The sequence below is a fragment of the Oryzias latipes genome, chromosome 22 (assembly GCF_053564925.1).
Source record: "Oryzias latipes strain Hd-rR chromosome 22, Olatipes_Hd-rR_3.1".
NCBI lineage: Eukaryota > Metazoa > Chordata > Actinopteri > Beloniformes > Adrianichthyidae > Oryzias > Oryzias latipes.
In genome coordinates, this window is record NC_136258.1 from 21,101,149 (window position 1) to 21,124,169 (window position 23,021).

The 23,021-nt window shown below is 36.0% G+C and overlaps 2 protein-coding genes and 1 long non-coding RNA gene across 6 annotated transcripts in view; 2 read left to right on the top strand and 1 right to left on the bottom strand.

The window, feature by feature from the left end:
- Positions 1-22,758, bottom strand: part of cnksr1 (connector enhancer of kinase suppressor of Ras 1) — a 31,842-nt gene extending 9,084 nt beyond the window's left edge. For 2 of the 4 annotated variants that reach the window (XM_078940605.1, XM_078940603.1), the window contains exons 1-9: positions 22,588-22,757; positions 21,013-22,512; positions 17,085-17,287; positions 15,583-15,667; positions 7,592-7,633; positions 7,363-7,482; positions 3,762-3,821; positions 1,939-2,007; positions 1,600-1,722 (exon numbers count right to left, since the gene is read on the bottom strand). In XM_078940605.1, the coding sequence (XP_078796731.1) occupies positions 1,600-1,722; positions 1,939-2,007; positions 3,762-3,821; positions 7,363-7,482; positions 7,592-7,633; positions 15,583-15,667; positions 17,085-17,287; positions 21,013-21,267 (957 nt within the window). In that variant the 5' untranslated portion in view covers positions 21,268-22,512; positions 22,588-22,757. Of the gene's footprint in view, positions 1-1,599; positions 1,723-1,938; positions 2,008-3,761; positions 3,822-7,362; positions 7,483-7,591; positions 7,634-15,582; positions 15,668-17,084; positions 17,288-21,012; positions 22,513-22,587 lie in introns of all 4 variants that reach the window. The other 2 variants (XM_004082506.5, XM_078940604.1) reach the window with 2 other exon arrangements.
- Positions 155-13,721, top strand: LOC144989002 (uncharacterized). The gene is made up of 3 exons (XR_013653127.1): positions 155-289; positions 10,957-10,986; positions 13,583-13,721. It is a non-coding gene; the product is annotated as an uncharacterized LOC144989002 (long non-coding RNA).
- Positions 22,638-23,021, top strand: part of rps6ka1 (ribosomal protein S6 kinase a, polypeptide 1) — a 50,861-nt gene continuing 50,477 nt past the window's right edge. The window contains exon 1 of the mRNA XM_020713732.3: positions 22,638-22,775. Coding sequence (XP_020569391.1) covers positions 22,638-22,775 — 138 coding nt within the window. The remainder of the gene's footprint in view (positions 22,776-23,021) is intronic.

The following is a 23,021-nucleotide window of genomic DNA, read 5'->3' on the forward strand; positions in this document are numbered from 1 at the left end:
AAATGAGACGAGCATGTGAGTGTGCACGTTGCTGCTTGTGTGTTTGTAGCTTAGCACATCGGTACGAAAGCGGATGTCACACGGACTGCGATGGCAGCCTTTCCTCAGGTCTTCCACCCTCTGCGGTTTTGTGAATAACAAAGCAACACAGTCACACAAACACACAGCGGCTGTGAACTTCTCACCGAAATCAGGACACTTTCCGAAGACAGAGAGGTGCGGATACATAAAGACGGTTCACATCTTCTGAAGTGTTCTCTCAGCCCGAGCCGCCAGCAAGAACTGAGTGGTAAGTTCACGGGAAGGTGTGAGATGTGTGTGCGTGAGCCTGTCTCAGATGGCTTGTCTGTTGTAGCTTAGAACAGTGATTACTTGCATGTGTTTATGAAACGGATCCCAAGTGATGTTAAGCAGAAATGGATTCTCATTAAATGAGCGGCTCTAGCTCCCCTGTCACAGAAAGATGTAAACAACTGTTTCACAAAGAGCTGGTGGACTTCCATCCACTGTAGTGATTAACACCTGATCGTTTTGTGCATATGATGTGCATTTAGCATATGGTGTTCGCACTGGACTGCTGCTACCTGATACTAGCTCATGTCCACCACCTACATTTGGAAGAGCCTTAGTGTGAAATCTCAAAGCGGTGCAAATCTGCCAAATCTTGCTACAAGTATTTTCTTTCACAGGTCTTCTAGCAGTAATAATAATAATAATAATAAATTTTATTTAGAATGCGCTTTACATTTTAGATAAAATCCCAAAGCGCTACAATGGAGGCAGAAATAAAAATGATTTACAATAAGAACAAGGTAAGATAATTATTCATTCGTCCTTCATGATCAATTTTCACACAGTTGGCTGTGTTCTGTGAATTCAATCAATCTGCATCCCCGATTGGTCAAAGTTAAACCTGGTTCAATAGCCACGCATTTTGTACATTGAGCCAGAAACAGTCAAAAAACTTGTATGAGAGTTTTGAACGCGGAAGCAAAAAACACGCATTTACGGGACTTTTCATTGGAAGTGGCAGCTTGAGAGGGCAGGGTGAAAACAGCTAAAGTGGAAAACCATAAAAAACGTAAGTACTGAGAGTCTGAAATGTAGGTATTTCCTGTGCCCTTTAACTCCAATTATTTATTGGTGCACCCAAAATCAAAATACCAGACTTGAAAATGGCATTTAAGCTAAAACCCTAAAACCATAACTCAATTGGAGAACAAAGAGGGGGACAAACAAATGACCCAAAAAACAAAACATCAACATCAATAGATTAAGGACTCTTTAGGTAAAATGCTATGGAATATTATAAAATCAGATTAAATTGTGCCTGGGGGAAAAAAAAACTTCTAAACCCGAAAACAGAACACAAACAAATGAGCACAAAACTGTAAATTTACTCTGCAAAATCAGTCTAAAACACATTTTTTATAGTAACAAGGGATCAATACCAAAGTGAACAAATCAGGAATGTCATCTCTGCTTGCTTGCTTTCTATTATGTCAAACTAAACACTAAACCTAAAATCCTTCTTTGTAGATTTTTTTCTTAATGAGGTGTTAAAAGGAAGTTGAGAATGAGGGCTTTAAAACACCCGACCTGTATTGTGGGGACTTGAAGGGGTTCCGTGTGTCGATCTGATCTGGGGATCTTTAAGATCAGAGTCACTCCGCTGGGATTCTCCTTCAGCTTCTTTATGAGATTATCTCTGCTCCAACCCACCTGATGCACAGACACACCATATGTCAGTCTGAAGCCTATTGACTTACACTTTGTAGGGTTCATTTTAGGATTTTCCTTATATTTTGTACATTTTCTTAGATATTTGTCTTGAAAGTCATGTATTTTTTTGTCATGTTTTATAAAAACATCAGGTCTCATCAGAAAAGTTCAATTTAAGAATAGATGTTCTAATGAATTCCACTGTGAATGACTCACCACTATCTGGCTATTGACTTGAACCACTTCATCCCCGGCCGAGATCTTTGACACCTGATCATTAGAAGCCTGTGGAAAAGGAAAGACAGAGAACTTGAATAAGAAAGCACACGGAACACACTATAACCTAATTGGATTTAGCTGTGATATTTAGTGCAGGGTTGTGTTATGGAACTGGGCATTTTCCACATTGTTTTTTTTAACTGGTTACAAGTTCAAATCGCTTAACTGATCAGCCAAAAAGGGAGAAAAACAGTTTCAGCTTCATTGTCATTTTTCAATTTAGGGTTTGGGTTACAGAGTTGCTCTTTAATGCAGAATTTTGGACTAACAGAGCAAACTTCAGAACAAACAAATTCACATTGAAGACTACTGTCATGAATTAAAAGCAGGAACCATATTTCTAGTGAAATGCAAAACATTAGACCACCTTGCAGCTCAAAAAGACCAATATTTATTGATCTGAGCCAAAGTATTGTCCTCCAAGTCACTCAGCTCGTCATTAATTTCTTAATTCATGAAAAAGTAATCCTAAATCTTTTTCACATTTCTAACCCAACCAGTCTTATTGTTTTTTTGTTTATTTTTTTTTTGAGATGCACATATTTCTACCCAAATGTAGAAATTTTTCTTTTCTTGTTTTTCTTGAGTTTTTATCTTCCAGCAAAAACGTAGTTTTAAGTTCAATGAATACAAAATGTAATTTCCAAACAAAGCATCATTTTTTTCTTAAATTCACGTTATTTTAGTAGATTTTCTAAAGCAATTAGTAAAAAAATAAATAGTAATTACAGCAGCCACGGTGGAGTTTAAGCAGCTCTGTTGTTGACATAATGAAGAATTCTCTTTATACTGCCTCATATGTGGGCCATCCCTAAACACTCTAAATCCAAGAGTTAGAACAGAATAAAAAATATATATGAGCAGCAGCTGCATTTGAAACAAGCTGCCTCAAACAACAAATCCACAGAAGAATTTGCATCACATTGTTTCTTAAATTGTTTTGTGTTTTGGAGCAGTGAAGCTGAGGTGCTTGAGTCAATAAGTTAAAAAGAATAAGTAATATTTTAACACCCACAAGGGTAATTTGGCTAACCCCGTGTTTTGCTTAGCTTTGAAGTATATTTACATTTCCTAATGTTTTAATTGTCCTTTCACAGACTGTTTACCCTGTTTGTATTTTTTATAATGTGTATGAGAGGCTTTTATTGTTATTATCTTTTTTCTATTATTTTTATTTTATGTAAAAGCACTTTGAGGTGTTTTGCAACAGAAAGTTGAATAGGAATTTGGACCAGAACCAAAACTGGTTGAGATGCAACTAGAATAAAAAAATAAAAGGATGCAGGACAATTAATACATTTAAACGTATTTATATTTAAATGTTAAAACAAAGAATAGACTTTAACTTCCTGCCAGACGTGAGTGTTCTAACTGTGTTTAGCAGAACAAACGTTGCAATTGTAGAAGTTCCTGGTAAATAATGTAAGACTTATCTGTGCAGTTTCTTGCATGTAGAAGGACAATGTGGGAAACCCAACTCTGTGTACAGTAGGTTATTCAGTCTATATGCATAACCATAACTAGCAGCACATTTTTGAACACTACAAGTTGCTGTGAGGAACTGAGATAACAGTCTGAGTTTAACACAACTCAAAAAAAATTATATAAATGTATGCAGCTGAAGAGAACCTGTTTCTCTGACAGAGAATGAACAGAGGACAAGATGTATGAAAATTGACCCCAAACTAATGGCTATGGCATTTGTTTATACCATGAGTCAGCAACACACACAAGAAAGACAAAAAGTGTGACATTCTGACCTCAGCTGCAGTTCTGGTCACGTAGTGGTTGCTGGAGCTGGTGGATGCTATCTCTATCCCCTGAAGTGAAATAGAAAAGCATTTAGAGAGTATTTCACAGTGATCAAAATGCTTCTACTTAGAACATTGCCTGGTAAAGTGTCCATTTTCACATGACTAAGCCTAAATGGGTCATGTTACAGATTTTTGGTATCTGCTCCAAAACATCCCTAAGCTTTAGAAAAAAGGCCCTAATACCTAATCAATTTGCTACACTTCAGATTAAATCAAATAAAACATACAGCAGGTGGAAGCTAAAGTTTTTTCAGCTGTTAAAAGACCTATCATTTGAAAATACAATCAAGTAAAGTTTATTTTAGACCAACAAATCTAGCTTTAAATCTAACTCTGATGCATATTGAAACATCCAATGAATGTCAGAAAGTGAAAGATCCCAAATATAGGAGACCAGGCTTGAAGCAGAAACTAAAGAAATCGAATAGACATGACAAAATTGACGAAGTAGTAGTCATATTGACGAAGCAGATAACCTCATTCGGATAAACTGAAAACTGACTGAAATGGAAACGGGACACACAAACACACAAAAAACATAACAAAAAACAAGGAAACATGGAACCAAAACCAAATCAAACCAAACATTAAGCTAAATTAAAGTCCCACTCCAATCATCTTTTGACCTATTTTTGAACATGTTCCCAGTGATCTTTTATTTATGATTATGCTGTTTTTATACAGAAAAACCTGTCGTTTTCTAAAACGACAGGTTTTGCAGAGTGGCAGGAGTTCATTAGATATTCACCACTGAGTTGTGGCGCAGAGTAAGCCTGTCCTCATTTCCCATCATGCCTTTATTTACACTATCCGCCGCTAGCTTACAGCCCCCCACAACCCCAACCTAACCTTAACGATGCAAAAAAAATGGTGAGCTTTATTGGAACTGTCCAGCCAAACAGTTTTGAGCCAGATACCAGCCTAATTCACAACATTCATTCATCTTCTTCCGTTTTGTCCCTTTTGGGGTCACGGGGCTGCTGGAACCTATCCCGGCCACTTGTGGGCGAAGGCAGGGGATGCCCTGGACAGGTCGCCAGTCTGGACTTGTCTTGTTCAGTTCAAGTCCCCAGCCAGGACTTGAACTGGGGGCCTTCTTGCTGTGAGGCAAGAGCGCTAACCACTGTGCCACCATGCAGCCCTGATTCACAACAGTTTGAACAAAAAAATACACAGAAATACAATTTAAGTTTTCTTTATATATGTCCTCCGTCATGATAAAAATGTCACAGGAACATGTCAAAAAACACCAAAAACACAATTTTCATTGGAGTGGGTCTGGAAGGTAAATGACAGCATAACAGAGGAAGAAAATGTACATTTTATTTCTGGATTACAGTGTTCTGTCACTATGTCGCAGTTCACCTTTCACTGTCTTGCTTTTTCGCTGATTTCATTAGCGTAACTTTGCATGTTTTCTTTTTTACTCTGTACTGTGTTCTGCATCCTGTTTGCTGTTGTCAATGAATTTCTTTTATGCAGCCATGACTGTCTTCTGTGCAGACGTGGAACATTCAGATACAGTAAATCTCAGATCGCGATCAGATCTTTGTTTTTATTCCATAAAATTTAACTTATCCTTCTACAACAGTTTGAACTTTGAGGGTTTAAACTGAAAAGTGTTCATGTCTGTCTGAAAAAAGTCTGTGAGGTGTACAGTGAGTGGTTTTACAGGCTAAAAACATCTATAATTCTGTTCACAGATTTCACGTATCGCGGGTCATTTTATCGCGGGTCATTTATGGAACATATTTTCCGCAATAAATGAGGGAACACAGTCCTTTTACAACACATTTTTGTGAACTTACTGTGTTTAAGATCATATCTGGTCTTACACTTCCTCTTTCTTTAGTTTCTGCTATAACTTGTTAAGAATTCACAGAAAGTAATGATAAGAAAATCGGGCTGTTTTCTTTAAAATTCCCTTTTAATTAGGGATGCTTGATATGAGGAAAATTCACAATTAGGGATATTAATGATCAATACTGCGATGACGATAAAACTTGTGATGCACGAACAAATAGCACTGCAACCAAAAACATTATTTCCATTTCACTACAACAGTTTAATTTAAATAAGAGTCAACGTACCAATTATCGTTTTTTTTTTAACCCTTATGTTTTATGATGTTTTATCACATCATTTTGTTTTATTTGTTTAATGTAGAACTTTTACTCCATTTTATGATATTTCATCACATACATATTTGTTTAATCTAGAATTTTTACTTTTATTTTACGATATTTTAACAAATTTATTTGTTTAATGTCTCTTAGCCAAGTTAGAGTGTTTACGAGTGTTAGCTGGGGTGTTTGTGTCTATCTGTCACCCCGACCAACAGGAGGACAGGGCAGACGGCGCCTTCTGGGTTCTCTCTTTTTTAGCTTTTTTCTTTAGTCATTTCTCTTTTACTTATTTAATTATTTTATTGCATGAATGGGGATTGGTGTTTTCTGCATTCTTGTTTGTTTTTATGTACAGCACCTTGAGCTGTTTTTTTTTTTTTACATGAAAGGTGCTATATAAATAAAATTAATTTGAATTTGAATTAAATTATACTCTAAATGACCCTTGTCTACGTAGGAGGTGAGCATCTGACATAAAAGGGTTCCATCTGATTGGTCAACAATGTGAAGGTGTCCATCTGATTGGTCAAATGGATATATTGGATATATTTGATTCGTTAAATACTTCAAACTGCCATAAGAATTTTTTTAGCACATTTAAAGTAACAATTTATCGCAATTTTAGCCATCTTTTGCGATATGCGTATTGCACAGCTTGATATTGCGATAACGATAACGATTAATTTGAGATTTATTTATTTAGCTACAAAGCCTGTCCTTGAAAACCTTTGACAGGTATTCACAGAGGCACAAACGAAAGCTATCTTTATGCATCAAAGTGTGGCGAGAGTGATCACATGGACCTGCCTTTTAACATAAGATTTCCCTTAATGGACAGAGCAAACAAAAACTGAACACATTGTATAGAGGGAAACTGGTCCTTAGTGCTAAATACTGAAAGAAACAGTGGATAGGGTAGGAAGAAAGCTATAATTATAGAACAGAATGTGCGAACTTGAAAGCAAAATGAGAAGAAGCAGCACAAAAAGGCACATCCTATTCAGTGGATAACGAGTCAGGAGGAGGCATAAAAGAAGAACACAGAGAACCTTGATTTAGGCGATGGAAGCTCTGAATGGAAGAAAATGATAAAGGCAGCAGGAGTGATGGAAGCAGAGAGAAATGCTGAAGAAGATTCGGAGTAAAGCGGCTAAGAAAAAAGAAGACAAAATAGTAAAAAGAAATTAAAAAAAACAGAAGCACCCAAAAGGTTAGAAACTTGTGTTAAATCTTAGATATTTTTGTGAAATATTCTCATTTTTTCTTCTTTTATTTACTGGATAAAATAACAATTTCTAAAAGTAGTGATCCTATTGAATAAAATGCAGCTAGGAATATCAGCAGCTTTTAAGAATCTCTATCTTCTTTTTTGCTTTCATGGAGACTCTAAACAAAAGGGTCATTTATGAAGGCGTTTTTACCAGCTGATCACCAGGCGACACGAGAACCAAGTCCACGCTCTCCAGCTGAGCTGACTGGGCGAGAAGAGCTTCAGGGCAGGAGTTCAGGATCTCATCACAAAACGCCACCAGTTGACGGCACTATGAGACAAAAGCACAATCTGTCTTTTATAAAAGGTTGAAATTATTTAGCAGCAGAGGTTGATAGGAGGCAGAGGTAGATAATAATGCAAATTAGAAGCAACCTCACCACAGGGATGATGTCTTTTTCCTTTTCGTGGACTGTGGTGTCCTATTTAAAAATAGAACATGAAAGTGTGACCAAAGAAAAAGAAAAAACAACGACAACAACCCAGCCTATGAACAAATGTATTGATTTGTGGAAATGGGGCAATCTGACTTAAAGCCAGTGTCATATTTCCTCTTTACAGCATGAGACAGGAAGTACAAAGCCACAAGTGCCCGCAGGCAAAGAGAGGGCAATTCCAGATATTAACTGGGACTTTTGTGGTCCTTTGAAGAAGTAAACCATCTCTGCTTCTTATATATATGTAAATTTAAAATCAGCATTAAAACGGCCAGACATATTCAGATTTTTTTCAAATTCATGCTTCTGGTAAAATGATTGACATTATTGTCAAAACGTATGGCACATCGTTACATAAACATAATACTTTGAATTATTTCTTCACTAATGATGCGACAATGCTGCTTTAGATGAAACTGAATCTGAAACCACCATGCAGTCATGCAGCACATTTTTTGCCACTTTCCCAGAACATATTTTTAAATTTGTCTGAATTACAGAAACCCTGGTAGGACCTAAGATAACATCAGTGTAACAGAAACATTTCAGAAATGTGTTCTGTTGTCCACTTTTTGTTGGTTTGTGGTATTCTACATTATTTGATTTTTAGGAAAAAGTTTAGTAACAGAGTTAGTTTGAGTTGGAAATCTATTACCGTAATCCATTTTCAAAGCGTTTCCCTGTGGTCTTTTAATTATGATTATCCCATTTTTTGCCAAAATCAAATAAGCTGTGTTGTTTTCTACAACATAGTTTCTGCAGAGCGGCAGACGTTCATTAGAAACTTTTGTGTTGTGGGTGGCACTGTTGCCAAGGTGCAAGCCTGCACCCACTTCCCATCATCCCTCTGTTTACACGCTCTCCCGCTAGCTTATAGTCCCTCACCCACCCCCAAACCTAACATTAACGGTGCAGTAAAAATGATGAGAAATATTGCAGACATCCAGTGTGCAATTTTGAGCCAGAGCTTCCGTAGTAGCTTCTACATCACTGCTACAAACTTTTTCAAACAGTATTACCTCCTGATTCACAAAGATTTGAATAAAGAAATACTTAGAAATGCAATTTTAAGCTTAATTTTCTTCCCTCCATCATCAGAAAAATGCTTCAAGACCAAGTTAAAAAAACACCACAAACACAATTTTCATCAGAGTGGCTCTTTAATGAGCATGTTTAAACCATGCCAAAGGCAATATGAGGTCTAAATATGCTAATTAGGCCTTCGTAGCTTTGTTATTAATTCATTAAAACGGGCTTTTATAAATTGTGACTAAATGAAAATCCCATGTGATGAGGGTGATTCAAACACAAACAAAAGGAATCCTTGGAGGTTTGTGAAACAACATCACATCCCTTGTAATTCTATGGGATGACTGGCAAATCCAACGAACCGCACCAATGCCTGTGTACACACACTTATTCCACAAACACACACTCATGCCCAAGCTAATGCTCAAGAGATATATGATGACACACAATGACACAGTTACTAGAATCACTAAGGCAGAACTAAATATGTTTGCGTTTGGGAAGTTGTTGGTGCTGTTTCTGGGATGAGTAGGGAGTATGGTAGTAGAAGACTAAGAAATGTGGAGGAGGAAACATAAGAGGGGAAGCAGATATGTTCTTAAGATATAGAACATGACTAACCGATAGAACTTCTGCCCATGAGCTAATTTCCAGTGGCTGATGATGTGAGGCGTTACATAAAGGAATCCAAGGAGACACTAATCCCAGAGAAATGTAACATGAGCTCAACAGTATTGGATTGGGCTAATTTAAGACTATGACACAAGACTGCATGGGAGGGGTCAGGCAGTATCGGTGTGATCAACCTGCCTGTGTGGTGTTTTCCTGTCTTTTTTGTGGCCTCCTGCTGCCTGTTTAAACTTAAGAAAAAAAATATAAAAGCAGAAATTAGACATTTTGATGAATTGAAAGAAACGTGTGATGTTTTATGCTTATTATATGCACGGACATCTGTTTTAGGGATAATAATTGTAAATCATCCTTTCTTCATCTAGCTGCTGCTTTTTTTCTTTGAAAACTGAGAGCCAGCAGGTTTTGTTATGCAAATGACCCCATACAAAATCGGATTCTTAGCGTATTTAAACCTTTTAAGTAAAAACACATTTTTGATCTATAGGTTCTTTGGTTAATTTATATGAAAAGTTTACTTTTCCTTTTAACAAGTCTATAAGTGGATCTTATGTGGTTGTTCTTTACAAGCAAGAGACCCCTTAAAGTCCAGTCAAACTAATTCATGCTTCACTTCTAGACGTACATGCACGTGAATCCTGGTACGGTTCACTACAGTGTGAATGCAGGCAGAATTTGCAGGGAAACAAAGAACAGAAGTAAACGTATGAGTAAGTGACATAAGAGACGCGCATTTTAGATGACAAAACCAAATCTGATACATACAAATTATATATTATTATTCTGTGAAATTGTAATTCCTTTATTTGTTTATTTTTCAGATTTTATCAAATTTATTCTAAATCTTTACATTGTTTCTTGGACCTTCAGCATATTTAGCTGTTCCAAAAGGCATCATTACATAAAGTGTGTTCTTAGAATGATTAACCCCGGAGGACTGTTGGGACAAACCGGTTTTCTAATGTTTTATTTTCTACAGGTCAGTGTTTGTCACAGGTGATATCCTCCCTAAACTAGCAGCTGCTGTAACTGTGAGACATTTCCAGACAGTTTTAGTCCAATCGAAGCTAAAGCAGAAAAAGAAATACATTATTTTTACAGTAAATTCTAAATGATAATCCAAAATGAAATTCTGGTAAGAGTTCTTTATAGTATGAGAATCAACAGCAGCTGTGTGGATCAGACAATACAGTCAGACAATAACCAAAGATCACTGGGTTGGGCAACCTTCTGTTTAATGGGTAAACATTATTTGCCGGAAATATCCTTGGCCAGTTCTGATTGAGGTTATGGAAAGTGTTTTGAGTGCCTGAAGCCAACAGAAAATGCAAATACATGCTCCAATTTAAAGTCTCACTCAACCTGGGTTAGGAAAAATAAAGAAGCCTTTGTGTTGTTTCAATCTGAAAACCAATTCATAACATATTCAGTAGTAGAGCAGGCATTCACAGGAATTATTGAAATGAAGATTCAAACACCATGTACAACTGCACAGCTTAGCACCAGGAAGAGAAACTGTCATTGCCAAGGCAATGCAGCCTACATACTATCACTTCTCCCTTAGTAATACCTCTTTTTTAAAGTGTGTTCTTCTGCTTTCTGTTGCTTTAAGTGATGCAAAACCTGTTCTGCTTTTTTTCTTCTTTCAGGTAGAAAGGGAAATGACGCAGTGAATTGAGGTGAGCAAAACGCTTCCTGAAAGTAATGATCACAGTCAGGGAGGATGAAAACAAAAGCCATATGTTATATGTGTCTCTACTAGTCTTAAACTATGAACTATTTAGGGAATATTTTAGCTTATTACCACTTTATTTTCACATTCTAACTTTTACCCAGTCATCAGTTTTAGGCTTTTTTCCAACTCAAATCTACAAAAAAAGCTATGAAACACAAGATATCTATTATAAATGATCTCAGATAAGGTCAGCGTTTCATGTCTGCTGCAGACAGATGACAAAGCACTGCATAAAAAGGTGTTTGGTGTTTAATCCTCAAAGGTTGCAGGTTGGAACAACACTCACAAGCACATCTACTGTATTTACGATGACTTTCAATAAGTTAAATATAACAAAGATTCATTAAAAAAAACATTTCTAAGTCAAAGGTTTTTCTTTGCATACCTCTAATTCTAAATCAGGGGTCTGCAACCTGAGGCTCCCGAGCGACATGTCGCTCTTTTATCCCTGCGTTAAAGAAAAAAGGTAACGATCTGGTCAATTCGCTTTTTTCAATTAAGTTTTGTGGTTTCTTTTTAGATTTTTAACGCGTCAGATAACTGAGCAAAATAATGTTAAAAGGTGGAATCTACTGTCAGAGTGTTTATTTACTAGAATCAACTTAAAGCTGGAAAATTCTGAACTTTTGTTCTCTAGTTGCTGTTAAGAGGCAATGTTTTAAAGTATACTATTGTAATTTACATGTATGTAAAAAAAAAAAAAAAAAAAAGATTTAAAAAAAGTTTGATTCTACACCAATGTTGTAATGTTTATATTCAATGGTAAAAGAAGTATAAAGTCATGATGACAGAAAACAGCATGATGGAGAACCTTATTTAACACAGGGTGTATTCTATTTTGAAAAGTGAAAGAAATTCAAATTGTTACATGTAGAGAGATTTACCCCAGTAATTAATAAATTATTGTAAATATGCCACATTATATAACTTTATGACTTAATGGTCACAAAAAAATCATTTAGCCTACGTGTATTTTTCTAAACATTGATTTTTCAGCTCTTGCTATGTTTAGGTAATTAGAAATTGGCCATTATGTGTCTTTTGGCCAGAAAGGTTGCAGAATTCTTTTCCAAATGAATGGAAACCATAACAAAACATTTGCTTTTTTGGTAAATAAGAATGCATTTGAAACATTATTTTTTATTATATCCTCTTAATACCAGCAACTGAATAAAAACATAGTACCTACTGAGGTGTTCAATAATTTTATGTTAGACATTATGAAAAGATTTTAGCTCACTGTTATTTAAAATGTTTCTCCAGTTAATCAACATTTACATGGATTTGGTTCAGAACAGACCTGTTAAGAGCCTTTTTAATCAAGCTAAGAACTTTGACTCATCCATTGCAACATCTTGATTATTTAATCTCATTGATACCATGTTTTACACTTGATGGTCCACTTGGGCTCACTGCCCATGTTTCTACTGTAGCTTCAGCTATTTGGCAACTTTGACATGTATATTTTTTTGCTGATTGCATAAATGAGAAAACACAAATCAGCTGTCAACAAGACATTGACTCTTTTCCATATTGCTCATCAGGCCTGTGTTTTTATTGAAATGCTGCTTCTCTTTTACTAGATGCTTTCATGGTGGTCTCTTCTTTTAAGTCCGTCTCTGTTTATGCAATGCTTCTGTATTTTTGCATACATAGACTTCCTTAGTATATAATTTTTGTTGCCACCAGGTCAGACCAACTATAAAAAGACTGGGGGGTGGTATTTATTTATACACCTGCTGCTTTCTATTTAGTCTGTTGACTTTCTCTGCTTCAGTCCTAACAACTGTCTTTTTGTGGCTTTTATCGTTGACAGCTTTTTATCGTAGTCAAATGCCCTTTTAGGATAAAAGGATCTGTTGACTAAAGACACACAGTGAGCCTCATCTGTATTTGAAGCCACTTTGGTTTTCTCCTTTTTGCTCTGTTAATAAGTCACCCAGAAGCAACTCAAGTCGTAAGAAAAAATCCTTTTTTTTCTGTATTTTTCTCTGTCTTTTTTCTTCCATTTTCTGCCTTTTTGTCCCCTATAAAGCAAAAGCATCCTATGGTTAAAGGGCCTAGAGTGGTATTTCCGTCAGTTCACTCATTTCTGAGTATTCCTCTAAAAACCTGCGTCTGAGCATCAGCCCTTACCAACCCACGAAAACAAGCAGATTCTCATATTTTGACATAGATAAGTGAGGAACAGCCTCTTCCAGGAAGAAACTGAGCCGGTGCCTCAGAGATCAAGTCTTCTTACTTCCGAGTTGGAAAATAAGTCAAGAAAACAACTAATATTTAATTTAAAATATAGTTGTTTTTTTTAGAGCCAAAGGTAATATATCATCATATATATGGATATGGTTACTATAAAAAGCTTAAAAATAGCATGGTATAGGCCCTTTAAAACTGTATGACTAAAGCAAAAATGAGTTTGTTGTTGAAATTCTCTAAAATATTTATAAAGGGAGACTTAATGGTTTGATTAAGAAAAACTCTTTGAAAAGTACCATGACTGTCACAAACTTTAAAACTGTGGTTGCCTGATTCCACTCCAGGTTGGCAGCACAGAAAGCCCTTTCCTCTCCAATCCCTGACTGTCTTGGACTTTGACTGCTGATCCGCTGCTTCAAAGCAAACCGAGCCTGTGGCACTGGACAACTTTACTGTGGGATCCCAACAACAGCAGCTGACTGCTGCTCCCGACCGGCCTCAGGGGTGGGAGAAAGAAAACACACTAACTCTCCCACACTCCTGCAAAAACCCGAAATAAGAGCTCTTTCTGTTTTTCTGCTAGGAACGGGGTTGGGTTTCTGCGAAAACATCTTCACAGAAAACTCGTCATTGTTGAGCTGAAGTTTGCCATGAACAAGGATCAAGCATCTATGACCATGCTGCTTTGGGTGGTCCTAATGCTAATGCAGTGTGTCTTTTTCTAAGACAACTAGATCAGTGTTGCCAAGAAGACATTTAAATGAAGCCTAAAACTATGTGCTTTGGCATTTTTCCTCGTCTATTGTCTCCTGAACTGGTCTGACGGCTGTTCAGTTGCCTCAAAACTGGCTTTTGAGACCACAGATAAAGAAATCTCTACAAAAACATACATTTGTCAACATAAATATGCAGGTTGTAGAAACAGTAAAGCATGTTTTAGCTTTGTTTTGTTTCCTAAAACAACACTGAGTGTGCAACATAGCCAGAGGGAAGCATTTTCTGGATAAAAACATAAGCAGCAGATCATTGCTTTAGAAAATTATTCTTTTCAAACCTCCAGCAATGAGTAAAAAAAAGGATTTCCACTTGCTGATTATTCCTACAACATGTCTGCGTGTGCTTGAGGTAACAAGAGTCAACTATGATTCATTTTGAAAGCGCAAATAGTTCGAGTCAGTGTCAACATGGCTCTACAAACTACATTTCCTGTCTTATATGATCTACAAGAAGATCTCAATTATCAATTAATGGACATGAAATTCAGACAATTAAAATTGATGTTTTTTTCTCTTTATGTCATTAATAATGTTCAATCTAGGAATTCTGTTCACAAAAAAAATCAACAGTTTCTGATTTTCAGCTATACAGAAAAAAACTTGCTTTTTTTTAAAGCTTTTCTCAGCAGAAAAAATGGTTATATCACCTTGTGGAGAATTATCCGGTCAAAGAGGTAAGAATGGCACTGGGAAGACGTCCAAAGCCAGCTATATATAGGTTGAGTGTCTTTTCTCTCCTACAGGTACGTTAAAGTACCATCGTTCCTCTTTTTAGCTGTTCTCATTTTGTCTTCTTCCGTTCTTTGAGTATATCAGTGTCTAATGTCAGCGCTTTCTGTGAGTAAATACTCTCCCGCTGCCTGTTGCTGTGTGCTCACTCCCCCAGGAACCAAAAGTCATTACACAGTGCTAGTGCAATCCCTGGCTCAGTCTCCTCCCTCTTCGCTTTCCTCTTTTCTTCCCACCCGTCCCTTAACTCCCTCCCTCCCTCCCCCAGGCCAAACAACATATCCAGACCTGTCCTCTGTGCTGCAGTACCAGGGCACACTCTAGTGTAATTTCTTCTATGAATATCCTGTCCTGTTCCAACGATTCCCAGTATTTCATCACACAGTGGTGGTTAAACAGAAAGAAACATTGAGCTAAACATTTTATCTTCCTTCTCTGGCCAAGCTTCTTAAAGGTGTAACGCCTCCAAATATTCCAGGAATGCACAGATTAAAAAAAAGGCATTTGAGAAACTATGTCCACTATGAGAGAGCGTGTTTGGGCCTCTGTTTTTCTTGTACAGTTTTGGTGACTGATGTAAGAAGACGTCAGATCATAAACAGGTAGCCGTTCGTCTTAGGAGGCTTAACTTGCACAACCTGACGAGTACAGAAACAGTTAACTACGTGACCTGCAAGGGCAATAAGTCAAATCCTGTGCTTTTTTTCTCTCTGACATTTTGAAGAAAACTGCTGCAGTTGATGGACAAACTTTACCCTTAAAGTATACCAAGAAAAAAGTGAGTCACATGACATAGATGTCAATCAGTATTTGATTCACTTAATGGCAAACCAGCTTACCTTGTGCACAATGTCGCCAAGCTCTTTGCAGTAACTGAATATGTTTTTTGAAGAACTGAATCCATAAAGCTGCAAACACTGACACCTAGAAAGACAGATTCTGCTTTAGAAAAAACTTTAGGAAAAAGAGAAAATGTATAACAACTATTTTGGGCTATTTACACAAAAGTAACAAAAAAATATGGAAGTGTATTGTATTCAGTTTAAAAAAAAACAAGTGTTTCTCACTCTTTATTTTTAAAACAACAAAAGGAAAGAACTACAAACCAGCTGGGCTATACCCTCCTTTGCTCATGACAACTATAAGATGAGCTGCAACTAAAAGTAGAAAGTGCGCAATGTCTTGTGTCATAGAAATGATCCACGTCCGTTTGTTTATGTGTTTGTCACCATATTGCCAGTCTGTTTTGTTCTCCGTATTTAATTTATCCACAAACACCACACAGCAAAACTTGGAGGAAGTATAAAATATTGACCAGAATGAACTGTTCTTTTTTGTTAGTAGTGATTCAGAAAATGATTTACAGTCAGTTTTTTGCTTTGATGTTGATGCTTGTGAAGCTGCAGAGGACTGTCAATAAAGTACACAAGAATATCTCAGTAGTTTACCAATAACTCACCCTAAATTATCTCAAAAACATCACAAGAACTTATTATTGTTAAAACAAAGCCCACAGACATTCCTAATATCGTTACTCTTTCTCTTAAAGTGAACCAGCATGTCTGAATACTGCAAGTGTTAGAACTACCACTGTTGTAATCCTAAAAAATATTATCTAAAAGAAATTATCAAAAAAAAATAAAAAGAAATTGTGTGTTATGCAAAATCTCACAAATCATTTAAACGATATCTCAAAATATGAAAAAACATTATATTGAAAGGCAAAAACATTATTTTGAAAAACTAAAAAATATATATTTAAAACATCAATAAAACATTATTTTAAAAAATATCCTGAACATTATTTATAAAATTATCTCAAAAATTAACTCAAAAAAATTGAGTTAATTGTTGAACAGCTATAAACCATAAAGGTAATCTCGAAAAACTGAAAACAAATTTGAAAAGTTGATAAAAAATATCTCGAAAAACAAAAACATTGCATAGAAAATCGTTATCTCAAAAAACAGAGTGGGTGCCACAAAAATAGACCTCATCCATAATGTGAGTGTCCTGGCCATGCACAGACTTTGCTGGTTTGTGTCCAACATTGTTGTTGGGATTATCTGGTAAATTAGTCATCTTGGCAGCGTTTCTTTGCTTATGTAGTTCTTAAACAAAACATGTAAATGTCAAGCACGAAAAACACCAAAGTTTAGAAAGAAAAACACCAGTTTACTGAATACAATACCCTTCCATAAAAAAAAGAACATTCATTATCAAAATTAAATTGATTTTCACTGTATATCAAAGAAGCAATGAAGAAATAACCAAACGCTATCGATTTCTCTTGAATTCATGAAAATAAAAATGAAAATATTCTAATCATTTTTTTACTGACCTGTTGAGCAGTGAATAAAGGCCTTTAGCGGATGTAATGACTTCCACAACAATCTGAAGAATGTTGGATGGCAGCTTGGTGGATGTCTGACCGTCGTAGCCGTTGAGGCGCCAGCGGCTCTGGATGTCCATCTGCAAGCTGTTGGCAACACTCCGCAGCTTCTCTGTCAAACTTCTGATGTTCTCCCCTCCAATGCCATAAGTCTAGGGGGGAACAGACACCCAAACATTAATTTACCTCATACACTGTCCATTTTTCCTCTGCTGTCACCAACTGTTTATCCAACCATTCTTAAAGTTTCACATATTTTTGGAAGAAAAAAGAAAAGGTTAAAGCTCCTTTGGTATGGTGAACATCAGACCTAAATCTTCCCTCATTTCCTGTCCCTTCTCATCTGACCAAAGCCACACAAAGCCTCAAGACAATCCCATATTTATGCAGCAGAAGCATCCCATGCCACTACAACAAAACAATCCTTTTTTCAAGAGGGGATTTTTTTTAAAATTTAATTTCCAAACTTTTATTCTCATAAGCAATCACATGACATTTACTGCTGATCCTGTTAGATAAACAAATGCTTGTCTTTGAGCAGTTTACTAGGAGAAAAGAAAAATGTCAAGACAACACAGGATGAAATCTAACTCTGCGGTAAATGTGATTTAGCGTCTCATCATTAATCCTGACGATGGGCAGCAGAAGAGAAGCCACATTTCTGTGATAGTAAAAGACAAAAAAATGAATCTCTTTGTTGTTTTTTTATTTCTTTCATAGAATGTTAACTTATGTTTCCGTTTTATTGGACAAAAGAGAGAAATTATTATCCTTTTTCATAAAAGCTGCATTGGGATATGTTCAAACCTGGCAAAAAGTTGTATATTTAACTGTACTACAAGTATACTTAGTCTATATTATAAGGGAAGCAGTATACTTAAAGTTAACTTTTTAAATACTATTTTGAATTAATCTTTAAGTCAGTATGTCTGCAAACTTAAAATGGTTCAATTTAGTCTGCAGAAGTATTCAGTTAGTGTACTACATGTACAGCATGTATAGCATAGTATAATAAACTTTTTGCTAAGTGAAAACATGGCAGATAACTAGCACAGATGATTTTTGCATTTTTCTGTGATGATTATTCAGGCAATAATAAAAACAAATAAGTGTTACTAAATCAGTTAGCAAGCTAAACATTCTACTTTCAATTTTACGCAACTCTGACTTACTTTGTTTTAAATAGAAAGTTGTGAAATTTTAATCTTAACTTCTATTCCTTCCATGTCGTTTATTTAGGCCTTTGCGGCTAAAAAAAACAGCAAACAAACATTGTTTCTATACTTTAAGGGTTCTTGAGGCAAACCCTTCATAATTTAACATAAATTATTCATATTTTAAATATATTTTTTCAATATTGTTTTAACGCTTCTTCAAAACCCCTCTCTGATTATCTTTGGATCTACTTTTAAAGCGTTCCCAGTGTTTTTTTTTAATTAGGATTATGCTGTTTTTAGCCAAAATCCAAAAAAAACCTGAGTGGTTTTCTAGGACATAGTTTGTGCAGAGCAGCAGAAGTTCATTGGAAATTCACCTCTGAGTTGTGGGTGGGACAGTTGAGGCAAAATAAGTCTCACCCCACTTTCCCTCCTTGTTGTGGTGAGGACCAGGGAGCTTGTGGCGGACATATTTTCTATGTCACAAACAAGATCTTCCTCAAACTGCCTTTTTTATCTGGTCCTGATTCACAATGATTTGAATAAAGAAATACCCAGAAATGCAATTTGATGCTTAATTTTCTTAATATATGTGCTCCATCATGAGAAAAATGCCTCAAAACCATATTGAGAAGGCTAACAAGCCAATTCTTGTTGAATTCTGCACAGATCGTCTTTTAAACTATCTTACAGCACATGGTGTAGCAACCTGGAAATGTACAAAGTTGTATTGTCACTGCAAGGATATAAAGTGAACAGATGCAGAGTTGACCTCAAAAGTCCTTTTGTTCTTTGTTTCATGCGCCTGTCATTATTTTGTTGTGCAGTCAAGCGCAAGAGGTTGTTCCTCGTCAACTCCCCCCTCATATTTGCTGCACGTGCTTGGTGCTTTTATGAATGAGCATAATGTCAGTGAATCAAATCAGTGAATTAAAGCATCCATTCAAGGGGGACTTTTGGTTGAACTTGTAACTTTGCTCAATCTGATTACAGTTATTTCAACAACTACACAACAAGCACTTTAAGCAGTTTTAGTGGGCTGTTTACAGGCTGTTACGCCACCAGATTGGGAACTTTCCTTGGCACTGGCCTTTGCTGTCAGTTCTTACACAAACACCAACTTACACATCTAAACCCCTAAACGTCCCATTATGGAAGCTGGGTATGCAGGGATTTACATTCACAGTTTGAAAGAGTAGAAGAATGGGAGTGTATGTGAAAGATAGTCCTTTCTGTTTACAAGCACTTCTTTAAATGAGCATGCAGGGAAATGTAAGCCAGTATGTGTATTCTAAATCAACTTTAGCAGCAGCTGAAGCATAACCAGCCCTTTGATGTTGGTTTTAGAATTGATATAATACTATTATATGGTTGAGTAGAGGGGGCTTTGATATATACATGAGAACAAAGTGGAAAGGTATTAATTCAGGCAGGAATGAGTTGATGCAGCAGCAAATCTGTGGTATTATTTAAGTATTTATGCCTTTTTTTTTTTACCAGCTTCTGGTTTAAAAGTAAAAGACCTGAAATAAACTTTTTAATTAAAAAGATGAGTGCAATGGTCTTAGCACAACATGTATTAGAAACATGTAGTGTAACCAAAAAAAATTAATTAAATAGGAGTGGCTTTAGTATAAAACAATAATTCCCAAGGAGAAGTTCAAGGTGGTCATTCAATATGTATTGGAATTTAATTATTTTAAGCAATCAAATAATTTTTTTTTTAAATACTAACAAAATAAATTTATATATATATATATATATATATATATATATATATATATATATATATATATATATATATATATATATATATATATATATATATATATATATATATATATATATATAAATAAATGTCAAACTTTGGATGAATAATCCTGACTTAATTGGAAAAATAGAATATAACAGTAAGAGAAGACACTTATCCAAATACACATGTAAATGATGCCATTTTAATTACTCTTAATCATAAATAGACATATATGTATTTACGAATACAAAACATAACACATTGAATCCATTGAATGTCAAGTTTGTCAGAAAAAGTTTAATTAATTGCTTGAAAAGGAGTGAGAGAAACTGGATTTATATAATCCCACCACTATTATCCTTCACTTACTCTTTATTATTTATAACTTCCCATTAGTAATTTAGACTTTACTAGTCCACGTATAAAACACAATTGGTTAAAAAAATACTGAGTAACAGCTAAAATAATTTTGATTTATTGTCTTTAAGGTCTGCATTTAGGAAAGGAAAAATACATATTTTTTAACATTAAAACAAATCCTTAGATTTCCAGGATACATTGGTAAATTGTTATGCTGTTTTTTTTTTTTATAAGATTTTTTACTAATGTGCAGAATAAAGTGAATTTGTAGGATGTTTTTTTTTATGTCAAAGATGTCTGTATTTTCAAATATATGATGGCAGATCTGAATAAATGTAAATATATAATGGTATTATTAATCATATAATTACATTTCAGTGTTCTGCAAATACTGATTTCTATATTTGTATATGTCAGTGTATAATTGTAACAATAAAAACAGTAAATAGCCTGTAAGAGTACTGAACCGTTTTCAGACAAAAGTGAAAACTATAACTACTTTTAAAATGAAACCAAACATGTAACTTGTTAGCATGTAACCTTGGATGTACAGCATTCCACTACTGTACAGACAGCTATTTCAAGCAGGAAGACTGGCATCACTCACCAAAGTACAGAGTTTCTCCACAGCCTCCAAAATCACCTCCTGGTGTCCAATCTTATGGATTCCCAACCTCTCCAAGTCCTGGGAAGTCAACTGGAGCAGTTCCACACCCGATAAGTGCCATTCTGAGACTGGGTACTGATTTATGGGGGCATCAAGACCTGGCCACAAAACGACAGCGGATGTCTGAAGCACAAACTGGGCACAGATATCATCTGAAGAGTCGCTGTCAAGGGGATCGCATGCAAGTGGGGGCATGAAAAAAGGACAAATCTACTTTGCCAAGTTCTCAGACTTAAAAACACTAGTGAGTGTGGAAAAAAATATGCAGTTTTTGCCTTATGTTTAAACAAAAATACAATAACGATTCAGCATTTCTCGGGAAAGCTTTTTTCTTAAACTTAAAAAAGAAAACAAGCAGCATGTTCTTGCAGAGTTCAAAAAAGAGTTCAAACCACTTCCATAAGGTGGCAAATATTGTTTAAAATTTTTGTCGTTATTGAAATGATTATAAAACTGATAACTGTGCAATAGGGGTCAAAGTGGAGTCAGTTCTAACCTGTATGGTTAAAGTCCCACTCCAATCCTCTTAATCTATTTTAGAGCGTTCCTTGTGGTCTTTTCATTATGATTATGCAGTTTTCAGACAAAATCAAAAACCTGTCTTTTTCTAGGACATAGTTTCTGCAGAGCAGCAGTAGTTCATCAGAAACTCACCTTTGAGTGGACCGTTGGCGAAGTGTAAGCCTGCCCACACTTCCCATCATCCATATGTTTACACTCTCTCCCGCTAGTTTACAATCCAAACTTAACTTTTCTAGTGCAACAAAAATGGCGAGCAATATTGGAGCTATCCAGCCATACAGTTTTGATACAGACGCCAGCTCTGACGAGAAAAGCCAAGACGTACATTGATCTTTTTTCCTGCAAGTGGATGCATCAGAATGAAGAGGAGCAGGGAGCTTGTGGCCCTCCAATTGTACGTCACTACAAGCTACAAGCTTTTTTCCAACTGCTATTTTTTCATCTGCTCCTGATTCACAATGATTTGAAAAAAGAAATACTCAGAAATGCAATTTAAGCTTAATTTTCTCAATCTATCATGAAAATGCCACAAAAACGTGTTAAAAACATCAAAAACATGAGTTTCATTTGAATGGGTCTTTGAATATGTGACTATGTTAAAAAAAACAGATAGGGATGTATTTTAAATGAATTTAAATAAAAGATAAAATTAAGAAATAGTGATAAATAGTAGAAATTGTTTAATAGTCTAATAGTTTTGGTGTGTAAAGGGCTCTCACAGGTCGTTCTGGTTGTCTGGTAAACACCAACATAAATCAGTGATAAAACAAGATCAGCAGAGGGCCAAACTCAGCTTGGACTTGTTGATCAGAGCTGCGCGTGTAGGTCTTCTTCACTTCCTCATTCCACCTCCTCCACCTTTCACTTCCAATAGGATTTGCCAGCTTGATTCTATTTTTGATCCAACAGAGTGTGAGCCTTGATGGGATAAAGCCGTGAGCGGAGAAGGACAGGAGGGGTGAGGGAAGAGAAAAAAGAAAGAATGTTCCTCACCTTGGAGCCACTCGGTGACTCTGCGCTCGCTCCAGGACGCAATAGGCTCCATGTTCGGAGTCCTGCTGCAGTCGCTCGTTCACCTTCCGGCTGTCCTAGTCGACTTCTACCTGTTCGGACTCCTGGAAGAAGGAAAAGTTGATCCAAATTTGGAGTCGGACGATGACGACTGGCACTCCTTCTCACAGGTACAGGTAGTCTGCCCCCCTCCCGGCTGTCAGCCAATAGAGTTGATGCGTAATCCTGTGGCTGCAGCCCTCCCTTTCTACCATTCCCCTCCCTCCTTGAAGGAACTCAATGTTTGAAAGTTGCCGCAACTTTAAGGATTTTAAACTTCCGTCTTGTTTGTCTTCATGTTAAATTCACAAAACTGTACACCTCCTAGGTTGTTTTGCCGTTTTCATCTTCACAGTCACTCTTTATATATATATATA